Source organism: Salvelinus namaycush, unplaced genomic scaffold, assembly GCF_016432855.1.
Source record: "Salvelinus namaycush isolate Seneca unplaced genomic scaffold, SaNama_1.0 Scaffold88, whole genome shotgun sequence".
Taxonomy (NCBI): Eukaryota; Metazoa; Chordata; class Actinopteri; order Salmoniformes; family Salmonidae; genus Salvelinus; species Salvelinus namaycush.
Window position 1 is genome coordinate 179793 of NW_024061619.1, and position 16455 is coordinate 196247.

The window sequence follows — 16455 nt, forward strand, 5'->3', positions numbered from 1 at the left end:
ACTTGCCTAGTTAAATAAAGGTTAAATAAATAAAAAAAATGTTTGTTTCTAGCCAAAAAAAAAAAAATCAAGACATTGTTACATCATCATCGTGTGACGTAGAGTAGAGCTTGTCCTCGTCCTCTATGTTATTGAGTCCGCTACGTGTGGTGCTGTGATCCGGGTTGAACTTCATATGTTCCTTCAGCTGCTTCAGCTGATAGTAACTCTTCCCACAGTCATAGCAGTAGAAGGGCTTCTCTCCTGTGTGAATCCTCTGGTGCACCTTTAACTCTGAGGACGTGATGAAACGCTTGTCACAGTCTAAGCAGGGGTAAGGCCTCTCTCCTGTGTGAGTCCTCAGATGCACCTTCAAAGCAAAAATACAAAATATAAATTGTATTAATTAATAACAATTTCAGTATACTGTACACAGCAAGTATTATGTTGTGTAACTGAAGAAAAAAAAATAGTTATATTGTACCTTTAAGGTTCCCTGAGCACGGAAGGTCTTGTCGCAGTAGGAGCAGACGTAAGGCTTCTCGTCAGAGTGTATTCTCTGGTGGAGCTTGAGGTTGGACAGCTGTTTGAATGCCTTGTCGCAGTAGGAGCAGCTGTGAGGCTTGTCCTGGCTGTGGATCTTCTCATGGACCCTGGAACAACAGGCAATGCAAGAACACTGGTTAAGTACTAGTAGTTCTAGTTCACTTGAATATCCCACATTGGGAAATTGGTTTGTGACAGTTAAAAAAAAAAGACATGACAACATTGAATCATAACAACAGCAAATACAGTTTAATGAAATAAATTACGACATAACGGATGTCGTAATAAAACAAACAGATTACTTGATAACTTTTTCTCCAGATAAAAACGTAATAACTTATTACAATGTCCGTTGTTTGTTACGTTATCAGGTGAGTAACACATGGGCCCATACTCATAAAGCATCTCGAAGTAGGAGTGCTGATCTAGGATCAGGTTCCCTTGTACATGTGATGTTGTTCAGATCAGATCCAATAGGAGTGCTGATCTAGGATCAGGTTCCCTTGTCCATGTGATGTTGTTCAGATCAGATCCAATAGGAGTGCTGATCTAGGATCAGGTCCCCTTGTCTTGTACATGTGATGTTGTTCAGATCAGATCCAATAGGAGTGATGATCTAGGATCAGGTCCCCTTGTACATGTGATGTTGTTCAGATCAGATCCAATAGGAGTGCTGATCTAGGATCAGGTCCCCTTGTACATGTGATGTTGTTCAGATCAGATCCAATAGGAGTGCTGATCTAGGATCAGGTCCCCTTGTACATGTGATGTTGTTCAGATCCAATAGGAGTGCTGATCTAGGATCAGGTCCCCTTGTACATGTGATGTTGTTCAGATCCAATAGGAGTGCTGATCTAGGATCAGGTCCCCTTGTACATGTGATGTTGTTCAGATCAGATCCAATAGGAGTGCTGATCTAGGATCAGGTCCCCTTGTACATGTGATGTTGTTCAGATCCAATAGGAGTGCTGATCTAGGATCAGGTCCCCTTGTACATGTGATGTTGTTCAGATCCAATAGGAGTGCTGATCTAGGATCAGGTCCCCTTGTACATGTGATGTTGTTCAGATCAGATCCAATAGGAGTGATGATCTAGGATCAGGTCCCCTTGTACATGTGATGTTGTTCAGATCAGATCCAATAGGAGTGCTGATCTAGGATCAGGTCCCCTTGTACATGTGATGTTGTTCAGATCAGATCCAATAGGAGTGCTGATCTAGGATCAGGTCCTCTTGTACATATGATGTTGTTCAGATCAGATCCAATAGGAGTGCTGATCTAGGATCAGATCCCTCAGTCCAGTCATTATAATCTAAAAGACAAAACGGATCCTAAATCCGCACTCCTACTCAGACGATTTATGAATATAGGCCCTGAGTTACCTGAGCTCGCTGGAGGAAGGGAACTTCATGGGGCAGCTGCTGCAGTGGTACGGCTTCTCTCCTGTATGGATACGCTGGTGCTTCTTCAGGTGGCCAGACTCGACAAATGTCTTTCCACAGAAAGAGCAGGAGAACGGTCTCTCTCCGGTGTGCCTGCGCTCGTGGGATCTCAGGTTCCCCGTTTGGGCGAAACCCTTAAAACCAAATCAAATGTAAAATGCATTTAAAATCACGACACACTTTTGCCAGGGGTCTGGAGTATTTACACTGAGTGGACAAAACATTAGGAACGCCTTGCTAATATTGAGTTGCACACCCCCCTTTTGCCCTTAGAACAGCCTCACTTCGTTGGGGGCGTGGCCTCTACAAGCTGTTGAAAGAATCCCACAAAGATGCTGGCCCATGTTGACTCCAATGCTTCCCACAGTTGTGTCAAGTTGGTTGGATGTGCTTTGGGTGGTGGACCATTCTTGATACACACAGGAAATTGTTGAGTGTGAAAAACCCAGCAGCGTTGTGGTATCTTGACACACTCAAACCGGTACACCTGGCACCGACTACAATACTCCGTTCAAAGGCACTTAAATATTTTGTCTTACGTCTCAAGGCTTAACAATACTTCTTTAACCCGTCTCCTCCCCTTCATCTACACTGATTGAAGTGGATTTAACAAGTGACATCAATAAGGGATCATAGCGTTAAACTGGACTCACCTGGTCAGTCTATGTCATGGAGCAGGTGTTCCTAATGTTGTGTACACTCAGTGGATTCACCTGGTCAGTCTGTGTCATGGAGCAGGTGTTCCTAATGTTGTGTACACTCAGTGGATTCACCTGGTCAGTCTGTGTCATGGAGCAGGTGTTCCTTATGTTGTGTACACTCAGTGGATTCACCTGGTCAGTCTGTGTCATGGAGCAGGTGTTCCTAATGTTGTGTACACTCAGTGGATTCACCTGGTCAGTCTGTGTCATGGAGCAGGTGTTCCTAATGTTGTGTACACTCAGTGGATACACCTGGTCAGTCTATGTCATGGAGCAGGTGTTCCTAATGTTGTGTACACTCAGTGGATTCACCTGGTCAGTCTGTGTCATGGAGCAGGTGTTCCCTAATGTTGTGTACACTCAGTGGATTCACCTGGTCAGTCTGTGTCATGGAGCAGGTGTTCCTAATGTTGTGTACACTCAGTGGATACACCTGGTCAGTCTGTGTCATGGAGCAGGTGTTCCTAATGTTGTGTACACTCAGTGGATACACCTGGCGACATGGGTACAAATCCTCTCTCTCTCTCTGTATCTGTCTCCTCTATACATTCCGACTATCACAGTCCATAAAAAACGATAAATTACTACAAAATCTATTTTAAAATCGCAACAGTCTTTACAGTACAAACAATCAAATGACAAAAAGTAAACAATCAGTAAAAGAGACCAACCTTTCCACACACCTCACAGACATACGGTCTCTCTCCTGTGTGTGTTCTCTGGTGGGTCTTTAACGCAGCCAGTATGGTGAAGCTCTTGTCACAGTCTGTACAGGGGAATGGTTTCTCTCCTGTATTGGATGAGGACACAAAACACACAATGTATTGAACTTGAATGTCTGATGATTAAATGCTTTTTAAAAAAGGTACACTAGAATGACCTTAAAACAATTCAACCAAAAAAAGTGGACAAAACTTGTGGCAAAAATATTTATTGACCAGATCAGGTTAGAACTTGACTCTTGATTTTTCACTTGATTCAACTTTGAAAATAAATTTAGACTGAATACTTTCGAAAGTAACCAAAGTAAAAGAAACCTGTGTGTGTGAGTGTGTGTCTCTTCAGCTCGGCTGGTGAGCAGAACCTCTTGGTGCAGGCCGGTACGGAGCAGGGGTACGGCCTCAGTCGGGTGTGGATGATCTGGTGTTTGTCTAAGCTAACAGTGGTGGATAAACGCTTCCCACACCTAGAGCAGGGGAACGGCCTCTGATGACCGCCTTTGGTCTTGTTGGGCTTAGTCCCTGGGTTTGCTGAGATCTGGGAGCTCCTCTCATCTCCCTCCTCATCTTCCTCTCCGGATGCAGGGTCCTTGTCCGATGCCCCTCCACTGGCAGGGCCAGACCTGGGGTCGTTGTTATGGCGGGGGTTGTTCTTGTCAGGGGTGGCTCGAGGGCCATTGTCAGGGCTGGAGTCGTCAGAACTGTGGCTGGTAATGTCAGAAGTGGGGCTTGGGTTGTCATCTGAGGGAACAGACACATCTCAGGTCAGATAAGAGGCTTAGTAACTCCATGGTAGCTCCTCTGTGATGCTGTACTCACTAGGCTGTATAGGATATACAATGGCTTCTTCCTCTTCCTCCTTCTTGACGTTGAAGAACCCTGAAGGAAACACACAAGATTGAAATCCCGGCAAGTTGTAAATAAACAAATCACAAAGAGAGAGAAGGCAAGAGCACCTGTACTTGGGTGAGCCACACCCCATATCTCTTCCTCCTCTTCTTCTGTTTTCACATGGGCAAAACTCAAGTACGTTGTTAGGGGTGTTGTTAGGGGCCCACAGTCCTCCTGCTTCACCACCCTCAGGGTCTGCGTTACTTGGTCTCCATGGATACCTTTGGGCCCAGGGGACCCTGGGAGTTTGGTCTCCTGAGAGAGAAGAAAACTGAAGTGGATTTGGCACATGTGCACTTACTAAGAATGTTTCCAGACAAGGCATTTTTAGGGTTACATGTAACTTTGTAACTTTCTTTAGTATATATTTATTTATTTATTGAATTATTGAATTTATTTCGTGTTTTTTTTCGAAGCACATGCCGGCCGGAACAGTAGTAATGAAGATATTTGTTCATCTTAACTCCATTCTTTGGTCGGTACCGAACATATTTTAACATGATTAAGTTTGAAAAATTGTGAATGGCAAGTTGAATGGCTGTTTCCTGGGCTTATAGGAGAATCGCAATATTCAACTGACTCCTTCGTAAACCCAGATTCTGGTTTATTCTACATCATACCTGAACATGCATCTATACATATTCCTTGATGGAAACCGCTAGCCTGGTGGAATCAACATGATCGCTGCATTGACCATTCTATGCTATTTCACTTCACTTATGTAACGTGAAATAGAACGGTGAACGTATCGATTAGACTGCTTCCACCAGGCTAGGAAACTGCTGCGTTGTTCAGATCTGGCCGCTGAAAACAAAAAACATACGCCCACCTTCGAAACATTATACACGTTATATTTGAGTTTATTGTTATCTACTCACCACCACGTCCATTGTATATAGTAGTGCTCTTTAAAAAAGCTCAGAATATGAAAAAAACTGGTTGTTGTTTTCGTCCCGCTTCCGCCTCAGTGTCGTCAGACGTGATCATCTAGACACGATAGACGAGAGTAATCAACTACCGCTTGTGATTTCGCCTGTATCTTTTACTTCGGTCTTTTTACTGTTAAGCTAGCAAGTTTATAGTTAGCCGATGGTAGCTTCTTATCTTCCCATTTTTGCATTTGCTAATACAACTATTCAGCTATGAACTTCGCTTTTGTCTTACGTTCATCGGCCACAGGACTTCGTTGAACAGCAACTTTTGGAGAACACCGGACTATTATGTACTGGGCAACATCGTAAGCCTAACAGGTTAACAGGTTTAGCTACCGTTAGCCATGGCCCTGTCCTGTGTGACATGACAACTTTCCCGACCTGCTGATGGTCCGTGTGTCATCTCAGTGATCCTGTCATATTCCTGCCTGGTGGACCATCTTAACAACACAGCATGGATGAGGTGAGAGGAATCTTGTGGGAGGAGGAACCGCTTTCTTTCAAGATATGAGTGTAAAGATTTCATGTAGCTAAGCTTGCTGGCTTGTCGCCGATGCCTACTAGTATCTGCTTTCAGTTGAATTGTTGGTGTAATAACATTGTAGCTTTTAGCTAATCATATAGTCACCCTTTCATGTGTCTGGCGTTAACTGTGTTGTTTCGCAATGTGAAAGAAAGCAGCAACAACTTCTTGATTTTTAGGAATGTTTACTTTAGCTTCCGGCAGGAGACAATACAGCACAGCAGTGTAGCGATGTTCCTAACTCAGGGTCCAGCGGAGTAGACTGAACCAAGTGCTGAATTTGTTTCAATTGTTTACCTGTACGGATGTAGCCTAGCCTGTGCTGTTCTCTGCTGCAGGAGTCTGTCGACCAAGCGGCCAGCCTGTCTCCTCTTCCCTACAATGCTGGAGCTGACTGTAACCATGGTGACCAGAGCTCACTGTTGAGCCAGCAGAAAATGGTGTTGGAAAACCACGATTATCTCCATCACTGTGAAACACTGGCCTCAAAGGTTTCAGCGGAAGAGAGAGGAGTGTGGTGTGAGTCTGATGTCTCTGTAGTACAACAGAACAACCTCTACAACACAACATCATCCACTAAGAAGTCCTTCCCCTGCTCTGTGTGTGGACGACTCTTCACTACAAAACAGTCCCGGGACCGACACATGAAGACCCACACGGGAGAGAAGCCGTTCCACTGCACCGTGTGTGGGAAGAGCTTCTCTCAGCAGTCCTCCTTTAGGATACACCAGAGGAGCCACACGGGGGAGAAGCCCTACCGCTGCCTTGCACCTGACTGTGGGAAGAGCTTCTACCAATCAGGAGCCTTGTTGAGACACGGAAGGGGTCACGCTGAGGGGTCGACTAGACTAAGAGCTGCTGGAGATGTGCTGCCACACCAACAGGAGCTGCTTGTCCAACAGGACGATACCAGTAACAAGGTGGGGGAGATCTAGGGCTGTGTCTCAATTGGAGGAACTAGGGCTGTGTCTCAATTGGCACCCTACTCCTTATATAGTGTACTACTTTTGACCAGGCACCAGGGGCCATCCCTATATAGTGCACTACTTTTGACAGGAGCTGGCTATAATCAGTTACTCAGCCCTATGGACCCTGGTCAAAGGTAGTGTACTATTTAGGGAATAGGGATTGGCCCTGGTGGCTGGTAAAAAAGTAGTGCACAGCTAGCTGTACAATAACTTTTCAACAGGTATGTTTTAACGTTCTTTAACTTTTCATTGTTGCTTCATTTTAGAATTCTAAACTTCAGGCTGTAGTGGATGTGCTGCCAGAACAACAGGAGGTCCGTCTGGCTCAAGGTACTGATGAGGGGTTTAGGAAGACATGTTGCTACTATGACATGTTGCCACTATGACATGTTGCTACTATGACATGTTGCTACTATGACATGTTGCTACTATGACATGTTGCTACTATGACATGTTGCCACTATGACATGTTGCCATTATGACATGTTGCTACTATGACATGTTGCTACTATGACATGTTGCTACTATGACATGTTGCTACTATGACATGTTGCTACTATGCAAACAAACAAACGAACACACATCTTCAATTGCAAATCATGTTCAAATGAGTTGCTGGCCCTTTGAGGACCACAATATACTCTGAGTGTACAAAACATTAAGAACACCAGCTCTTTCCATGACATATATGTATATACACTGCTCAAAAAAATAAAGGGAACACTTAAACAACACAATGTAACTCCAAGTCAATCACACTTCTGTGAAATCAAACTGTCCACTTAGGAAGCAACCCTGATTGACAATAAATTTCACATGCTGTTGTGCAAATGGAATAGACAAAAGGTGGAAATTATAGGCAATTAGCAAGACACCCCCAAAAAAGGAGTGATTCTGCAGGTGGTGACCACAGACCACTTCTCAGTTCCTATGCTTCCTGGCTGATGTTTTGGTCACTTTTGAATGCTGGCGGTGCTCTCACTCTAGTGGTAGCATGAGACGGAGTCTACAACCCACACAAGTGGCTCAGGTAGTGCAGTTCATCCAGGATGGCACATCAATGCGAGCTGTGGCAAAAAGGTTTGCTGTGTCTGTCAGCGTAGTGTCCAGAGCATGGAGGCGCTACCAGGAGACAGGCCAGTACATCAGGAGACGTGGAGGAGGCCGTAGGAGGGCAACAACCCAGCAGCAGGACCGCTACCTCCGCCTTTGTGCAAGGAGGTGCACTGCCAGAGCCCTGCAAAATGACCTCCAGCAGGCCACAAATGTGCATGTGTCAGCATATGGTCTCACAAGGGGTCTGAGGAGCTCATCTCGGTACCTATTGGCAGTCAGGCTACCTCTGGCGAGCACATGGAGGGCTGTGCGGCCCCACAAAGAAATGCCACCCCACACCATGACTGACCCATCGCCAAACCGGTCATGCTGGAGGATGTTGCAGGCAGCAGAACATTCTCCACGGCGTCTCCAGACTCTGTCACGTCTGTCACATGTGCTCATGTGCTCAGTGTGAACCTGCTTTCATCTGTGAAGAGCACAGGGCGCCAGTGGCGAATTTGCCAATCTTGGTGTTCTCTGGCAAATGCCAAACGTCCTGCACGGTGTTGGGCTGTAAGCACAACCCCCACCTGTGGACGTCGGGCCCTCATACCACCCTCATGGAGTCTGTTTCTGACCGTTTGAGCAGACACATGCACATTTGTGGCCTGCTGGAGGTCATTTTGCAGGGCTCTGGCAGTGCACCTCCTTGCACAAAGGCGGAGGTAGCGGTCCTGCTGCTGGGTTGTTGCCCTCCTACGGCCTCCTCCACGTCTCCTGATGTACTGGCCTGTCTCCTGGTAGCGCCTCCATGCTCTGGACACTACGCTGACAGACACAGCAAACCTTTTTGCCACAGCTCGCATTGATGTGCCATCCTGGATGAACTGCACTACCTGAGCCACTTGTGTGGGTTGTAGACTCCGTCTCATGCTACCACTAGAGTGAGAGCACCGCCAGCATTCAAAAGTGACCAAAACATCAGCCAGGAAGCATAGGAACTGAGAAGTGGTCTGTGGTCACCACCTGCAGAATCACTCCTTTTTTGGGGGTGTCTTGCTAATTGCCTATAATTTCCACCTTTTGTCTATTCCATTTGCACAACAGCATGTGAAATTTATTGTCAATCAGTGTTGCTTCCTAAGTGGACAGTTTGATTTCACAGAAGTGTGATTGACTTGGAGTTACATTGTGTTGTTTAAGTGTTCCCTTTATTTTTTTGAGCAGTGTATATATATATATTTTTTTTTTATCCCCGTCCCCGCAGGAGGCCTTTTGCCTTTTGGTAGGCCGTCATTGTAAATAATCATTTGTTTTTAACTGACTTGCCTCGTTAAATAAAGGTTAAATAACATTTAAAAAAATAAACATAGACTGACCAGGTGAAATCTATGATCCCTTATTGATGTCACTTGTTAAATCCACTTCAATCAGTGTAGATGAAGGGGAGGAGACGGGTTAAAGAAGGATTTTTAAGCCTTGAGACATTAGAGACATGAATTGTGTATGTGTGCCATTCAGAGGGTGAATGGGCAAGACAAAAGATTTGTGCCTTTGAACGGGGTGTGGTAGTAGGTGTGGTAGTAGGTGTGGTAGTAGGTGTGGTAGTAGGTGTGGTAGTAGGTGTGGTAGTAGGCGTCAGACGCACCGATTTGTGTGAAGAACTGCAACTCTGCTGCGTTTTTGACACTTAACAGTTTCCTGTGTGTATCAAGAATGGTCCACCACCCAAAGGACATCCAGCCAACTTGACACAACCGTGGGAAGCATTGGAGTCAACATGGGCCAGCATCCCTGTGGAACTCTTTCGACACCTTGTGGAGTCCATGCCCCGATAAATTTTGTCTGTTCTGAGATCAAAAGGGGAGGTGCAACTCAATATTAGGAAGGTGTTTCTAATCAAATCAAATGTATTTATATAGCCGTTCTTACATCAACTGATATCTCAAAGTGCTGTACAGAAACCCAGCCTAAAACCCCAAACAGCAAGCAATGCAGATGTAGAAGCACAGTGGCTAGGAAAAACTCCCTAGAAAGGCCAAAACCTAGGAATAAACCTAGAGAGGAACCAGGCTATGAGGGGTGGCGGGTGGAGATTATAACAGAACATGGCCAAGATGTTCAAATGTTCATAAATGACCAGCATGGTCAAATAATAATAATCACAGTAGTTGTCGAGGGTGCAACAAGTCAGCACCTCAGGAGTAAATGTCAGTTGGCTTTTCATAGCCGATCATTAAGAGTATCTCTACCGCTCCTGCTGTCTCTAGAGAGTTGAAAACAGCAGGTCTGGGACAGGTAGCACGTCCGGTGAACAGGTCAGGGTTCCATAGCCGCAGGCAGAACAGTTGAAACTGGAGCAGCAGCACGGCCAGGTGGACTGGGGACAGCAAGGAGTCATCATGCCAGGTAGTCCTGAGGCATGGTCCTAGGGCTCAGGTCCTCCGAGAGAGAGAGAGAGAGAAAGAGAGAATTAGAGAGAGCATACTTAAATTCACACAGGACACCGGATAAGACAGAAGTACTCCAGATATAACAGACTGACCCTAGCCCCCGACACATAAACTACTGCAGCATAAATACTGGAGGCTGCGACAGAAGGGGTCAGGAGACACTGTGGCCCCATCCGATGATACCCTCGGACAGGGCCAAACAGGCAGGATAGGACCCCACCCACTTTGCCAAAGCACAGCCCCCACACCACTAGAGGGATATCTTCAACCACCAACTTACCATCCTGAGACAAGGCCGAGTATAGCCCACAAAGATCTCCGCCATGGCACAACCCAAGGGGGGGGGCTCCAACCCAGACAGGAAGATCACGTCAGTAACTCAACCCACTCAAGTGACGCACCACTCCTAGGGACGGCATGGAAGAGCACCAGTAAGCCAGTGACTCAGCCCCTGTAATAGGGTTAGAGGCAGAGAATTCCAGTGGAGAGAGGGGAACCGGCCAGGCAGAGGCAGCAAGGGCGGTTCGTTGCTCCAGAGCCTTTCCGTTCACCTTCACACTCCTGGGCCAGACTACACTCAATCATATGACCGACTGAAGAGATGAGTCTTTAGTAAAGACTTAAAGGTTGAGACCGAGTCTGCGTCTCTCACATGGGTAGGCAGACCATTCCATAAAAATGGAGCTATAGGAGAAAGCCCTGCCTCCAGCTGTTTGCTTAAAAATTCTAGGGACAATTAGGAGGCCTGCGTCTTGTGACCGTAGCGTACGTGTAGGTATGTACGGCAGGACACAATCGGAAAGATAGGTAGGAGCAAGCCTATGTAATACTTTGTAGGTTAGCAGTAAAACCTTGAAATCAGCTCTTGCCTTAACAGGAAGCCAGTGTAGGGAGGCTAGCACTGGAGTAATATGATACATTTTTGGGGTTCTAGTCAGGATTCTAGCAGCCGTATTTAGCACTAACTGAAGTTTATTTAGTGCTTTCTCCAGGTAGCCGGAAAGTAGAGCATTGCAGTAATCTAACCTATAAGTAACAAAAGCATGGATTAATTTTTCTGCATCATTTTTGGACAGAAAGTTTCTGATTTTTGCAATGTTACGTAGATGGAAAAAAGCTGTCCTAATGTTTTGTATAGTCAGTGTTAATATGCCTCCGGACTTTGTGTTTTTAGAGCTTCATTGTGTTTTTATCCTGAATAATGTTCAATGTTCCACAACCGTTCAAATTTTTGGGGTCACTTAGAAATGTCCTTGTTTTTTGTCCATTTAAAATAACTTCAAATTGATCAGAAATACAGTGTAGACATTGTTGATGTTGTAAATGACTATTGTTGCTGGAAACGGCAGATTTTTTTATGGAATATCTACATAGGCGTACAGAGGCCCGTTATCAGCAACCATCACTCCTGTGTTCCAATGGCACATTGTGTCAGCTAATCAAAGTTTATAATTTTAAAAGGCTAATTGATCATTAGAAAACCCTTTTGCAATTATGTTAGCACAGCTGAAAACTGTTGTTCTGATTAAAGAAGCAATAAAATTGGCCTTCTTTAGACTAGTTGAGTATCTGGAGCATCAGCATTTGTGGGTTTGATTACAGGCTCAAAATGGCCAGAAACAAAGAACTTTCTTCTTAAACTCATTCTTGTCTATTCTTGTTCTGAGAAATGAAGGTTAATCCATGTGAGAAATTGCCAAGAAACTGAAGATCTCGTACAACGCTGTATACTACTCCCTTCACAGAACAGAGCAAACTGTCTCTAACCAGAATAGAAAGAGGAGTGGGAGGCCCCGGTGCACAACTGAGCAAGAGGACAAGTACATTAGAGTGTCTAGTTTGAAGAAACAGACACCTCACAAGTCCTCAACTCGCAGCTTCATTAAATAGTACCCGCAAAACACCAGTCTCAACGTCAACAGTGAAGAGGTGACTCCGGGATGCTGGCCTTCTAGGCAGAGTTGCAAAGAAAAAGCCTTATCTCAGACTGGCCAATAAAAATAAAATATTAAGATGGGCAAAAGAACACAGACACTGGACAGAGGAACTCTGTGGCCATCGAAGTTGAGCATTTACCCACTGAAGTCGGTTTCGATGCTGAACAGCAGTTGGGTCAAGACCCTGGTGAGGACAACGAGCACGCAAATGAGCTGCCCTGAGACGGTTTCTGACAGTTTATGCAGAAATTCTTTGGTTGTGCAAAACCCACAGTTTCATCAGCTGTCCGGGTACCTGGTGAAGAAGCCAGATGTGGAGGTCCTGGCCTGGCGTGGTTACACGTGGTCTGCGGTTGTAAGGCCGGTTGGACGTACTGCCAAATTCTCAAACATTTTACATTAAATTCTCTGGCAACAGATCTGGTGGACATTCTTGCAGTCAGCATGCCAATTTCACACTCCTTCAAAACTTGAGACATCTGTGGCATTGTGTTGTGTGACAAAACTGAGTGGCCTTTTGTCCCCAGCACAAGGTGCACCTGTGTAATGATCATGCTGTTTAATCAGCTTCTTGATATGCCACACCTGTCAGGTGGATGGATTATCTTGGCAAAGGAGAAATGCTCACTAACAGGATGTAAACAAATTTGTGCACAAAATGTTAGAGAAATAAGCTTTTTATGGGAAATTTCTGGGATCTTTTATTTCAGCTCTTGAAACATGGGACCAACACTTTACATGTTGTGTTTTATATTTTTGTTTAGTGTATTTGAAGTCATTCCAAATACTTTATCTGGGATTAATTGGGCTTGTCTTGCGCAATGGAACCAATAAGTGTAGCCTCAAAAACCACAAACCCCGCCCATCTGGTACTCCTGGCAAGCTAGAGCAAACGCTAACAGTATCTGAAAGATTTCAGATAGTATTTGAACCCAGGTCTGGTGGCCACTGGTCTAACCCAGAGACATATTTAGAGTGTTGGACCAACTTTGAAATTGTAATATTGTTCTAATTCTAGGCATTCAGTGACATATAATTATTTAAATGTTTCCCATGTTATGCTAATGGTGTGCTAACATGGCCCCATAGAATGTTGTAGTTTCATGTAAATGCATCATAATGCCCATTCTAGTGGCATGCCATTCCCCATGTTATGCTAATGAGGTGCTAACATGGCTCCGTAGAATGTTGTAGTTTCATGTAAATGCATCATAATGCCGAAGCCTTAATCGCCCAGCTGTCTAAACACATGGTTCTGGTCTAACCAATCCTATCTCATTCCCACAGGAGATGGTCCTGCTCCTCCTTCCAGTTCTGTAAACACATGGTTCTGGTCTAACCAATCAATCAATCAATCAAATATATTTATAAAGCCCATTTTACATCAGCTGATGTCACAAAGTGCTGTACAGAAACCCAGCCTAAAACCCCAAACAGTAAGCAATGCAGATGTAGAAGCACGGTGGCTAGGAAAAACTCCCTAGAAAGAAACCTAGAGAGGAACCAGGCTATGAGGGGTGGCCAGTCCTCTTCTGGATGTGCCGGGTGGAGATTATAACAGTACATGGCCAAGATGTTCAAATGTTCATAGATGACCAGCAGGGTCAAATAATAATAATAATCATAGTGGTTGTAGAGGGTGCAACAGGTCAGCACCTCAGGAGTAAATATCAATTGGCTTTTCATAGCTGAGCATTCAGAGTTAAAGGTAGCAGGTGCGGTAGAGAGAGAGAGAGTCGAAAACAGCAGGTCCGGGACAAGGTAGTACGTCCGGTGAACAGGTCAGGGTTCCATAGCCGCCGGCAGAACAGTTGAAACTGGAGCAGCAGCATGACCAGGTGGACTGGGGACAACAAGGAGTCATCAGGCCAAGTAGTCCTGAGGCATGGTCCCAGGGCTCAGGTCCTCCGGGAGGGGAGGGAGAGGGAGCGAATTAGAGGGAGCATACTTAAATTCACACAGGATACCGGATAAAAAAGGATAAATACTCCAGACATAAGACTGACCCTTGCCCCCCGACACAAACTATTTCAGTATAAACCTATCTCATTCCCATAGGAGACAGTCCTGCTCCTCCTCCCAGCTCCGTCGCCTCTCTACCTGTCCGACACCGGCAGAACCACAACAACACTTGCCACAGCAACACCTGTCAGAAGTGCGGAGAGCAGTTCCCTACCTTCTACAAGCTGCGTGTCCACCTGACCACCCACAGGGGAGAGAAGCCCTTCTCCTGTCCAGACTGTGGTCAACGCTTCTCAGCCCGGGGGTACATGGAGTCACACCAGAGGGTAGGTTGAGTTGATTTGAGTGCGTCCCAAATGGGATCCTATTACCATTGGGCTCTTGTCAAAAAGTAGTGCTCTATATATAGAATACAGGGCCATTTGGGACATATCCTTGATTTCTTTATTTCAATTGTTGTTCAGTTTAAAACCAATTTAAAAGTACAAAGAAATTCCAGAGAACAGTGAAAGCGTTAAAGCTGAAATCCGTAAAGGGGGGGAAACGGTGCCGCTGTTCACCCAGGCGCTAATGTTGTTGAGGGTCCAGCAGCACAAAAACATATGGTGTTCTAGCGCACGTGCAATGATGTCCGAGGGAAAAGTAAAGTGTTCATTGTTTTCAGTAACTGTTTTATTATTGTAGTATCCCGAATGGACATGGCAGTTTCACCAAATACAGATTCCAGGATCTAAAGGATCACTTTAGTCAAACAATATATTTTTGGTATTTACAACCCCCCCCCCCCCACAAAAAAAAAATGTTTTTTTGTGCATGTCAAGTTTTCAAGATTGAGCACTTTTTGTCCAAAGCAAAAACTCTGATCGTTTTTTAATAAACTATATTCCTTTTAAATACACTTATTTCCAATGTGGCCCTGGGTGTAGGTACACATCAAGGAGAGACCACACCCCTGCCCCGACTGTGGTAAAAGGTTCCTCTCCCTGGGAGACCTGAAGAGACACCAGCAGAGCTTCTCCGAGGAGAGACCGTACAGCTGCTCCGAGTGCAGGAAGAGTTTCACCCAGCCGGGGTTCCTAAGGGCACACCAGAGGACACACACCGGGGTAAAAGGTTACCGCTGCCCCTACTGTCACAAGGACTTCTTCACTGCCTCCAGTCTGAGGAGACACAGGAAGCAGGTGCATGCGGAAGAGACCGTCACGCTGCCCCCTAGTGGTGGACTCCAGCTGTCACATGCTGGAGAGAGCCTGGGTCAAGCTGAAGCTGGTGTACCAGGACTGAAGGTCATAGTGAAGGAGGAGGAGGATCCTGCTTTTGGTGAGTACATGTTCTGTCACATGTCATAGTCATGCCTGATTGTGTCAGACCGGTTTAGTTACACACCAACTACTAATAAAACAAAGTAAGGAGGGCTTCTCCTATAAAATATAAATCATTAAAGCTAGAGTCCTTAATTAAAACAATAACAAAGCGGGCACCCCGCCTCTGTTTTGGTAAAAAAACTGAGGAACAGGCCTGGAGAATTGTAACCACTCTCAAATGCATAGACTGAGCTATGAATGCAAGGACTGACCATCTATGATATCAAAATGTATAGTTTTAACCAGTGTTTGCTAAAAATGTTCATTGTTCACAAACATTGGAGCAAAATAATTTTGAGTTCTGATGGGGTACGACAGTTGAACTAAACTCATTAAATATTAATAAGTTATATTCTACAAGAATCAATGGGTTTATATCATTAAAGGAACGTTCCACAGCTTGCCTTCACAACTCCACAGCAAGTTGTTACACACAAACCTCTCCGGCCACGTTGCGTGCATGAGCGGTGCAAAAATAAATGCACACATACAGTACATGTCAATCAATCATTTCACCCACACCACTCGCGTACATGAACTAGCGTCTGTGTAGCCAAGCGCTAAAATAGAACTTGGTTTTATTTGAGATGCTCCACCCACTGCAAGACCCCTCCTTATTGGATATCAGGAAGATACAAGCCCAAGTCCCCTCCTTATTGGATACCAGGAAGATACAAGCCCAAGTCCCCTCCTTATTGGATACCAGGAAGATACAAGCCCAAGTCCCCTCCTTATTGGATACCAGGAAGATACAAGCCCAAGTCCCCTCCTTATTGGATACCAGGAAGATACAAGCCCAAGTCCCCTCCTTATTGGATACCAGGAAGATACAAGCCCAAGTCCCCTCCTTATTGGATACCAGGAAGATACAACCCCAAGTCCCCTCCTTATTGGATACCAGGAAGATACAAGCCCAAGTCCCCTCCTTATTGGATACCAGGAAGATACAAGCCCAAGTCCCCTCCTTATTGGATACCAGGAAGATACAAGCCCAAGTCCC

General features: G+C 45.3%; 2 protein-coding genes across 9 annotated transcripts in view; one reads left to right on the forward strand and one right to left on the reverse strand.

Annotated features, from left to right (window-relative positions):
- Window positions 1-5447, reverse strand: LOC120043230 (zinc finger protein OZF-like). Of its 6 annotated transcripts, none has more exons than XM_038987890.1 (8): window positions 5157-5433; window positions 4344-4530; window positions 4207-4266; window positions 3706-4128; window positions 3340-3458; window positions 1908-2101; window positions 464-632; window positions 1-349 (listed from the first exon to the last, which is right to left on the reverse strand). In XM_038987890.1, the coding sequence occupies exons 1-8, from the start codon at window positions 5166-5168 to the stop codon at window positions 68-70; spliced, it is 1446 nt and encodes a 481-aa protein (XP_038843818.1). In that variant the 5' UTR covers window positions 5169-5433; the 3' UTR covers window positions 1-67. The 6 variants fall into 6 exon arrangements, with proteins under 6 accessions (XP_038843818.1, XP_038843816.1, XP_038843817.1 ...); XM_038987888.1 differs by having other exon boundaries at window positions 4344-4533; window positions 5157-5431; XM_038987889.1 differs by lacking the exon at window positions 5157-5433 and adding an exon at window positions 4899-5131 and having other exon boundaries at window positions 4344-4533.
- LOC120043224 (zinc finger protein 585A-like) overlaps window positions 5297-16455 on the forward strand; it is a 26668-nt gene continuing 15509 nt past the window's right edge. For all 3 annotated transcript variants that reach the window (XM_038987873.1, XM_038987874.1, XM_038987875.1), the window contains exons 1-5: window positions 5297-5673; window positions 6072-6653; window positions 6968-7031; window positions 14188-14417; window positions 15018-15411. In XM_038987873.1, the coding sequence (XP_038843801.1) occupies window positions 5665-5673; window positions 6072-6653; window positions 6968-7031; window positions 14188-14417; window positions 15018-15411 (1279 nt within the window). In that variant the 5' untranslated portion in view covers window positions 5297-5664. The remainder of the gene's footprint in view (window positions 5674-6071; window positions 6654-6967; window positions 7032-14187; window positions 14418-15017; window positions 15412-16455) is intronic.

Bases quoted from the DNA above. Each gene is read 5' to 3' on its own strand.
- LOC120043230 (XM_038987886.1), bottom strand. The intron at 2,102-3,339 runs GTTGGTCTCTTT...TTTGGTTTTAAG, and splicing joins TCTGTGAGGTGTGTGGAAAG to GGTTTCGCCCAAACGGGGAA. The intron at 350-463 runs GTACAATATAAC...TTTGCTTTGAAG, and splicing joins GTGCTCAGGGAACCTTAAAG to GTGCATCTGAGGACTCACAC.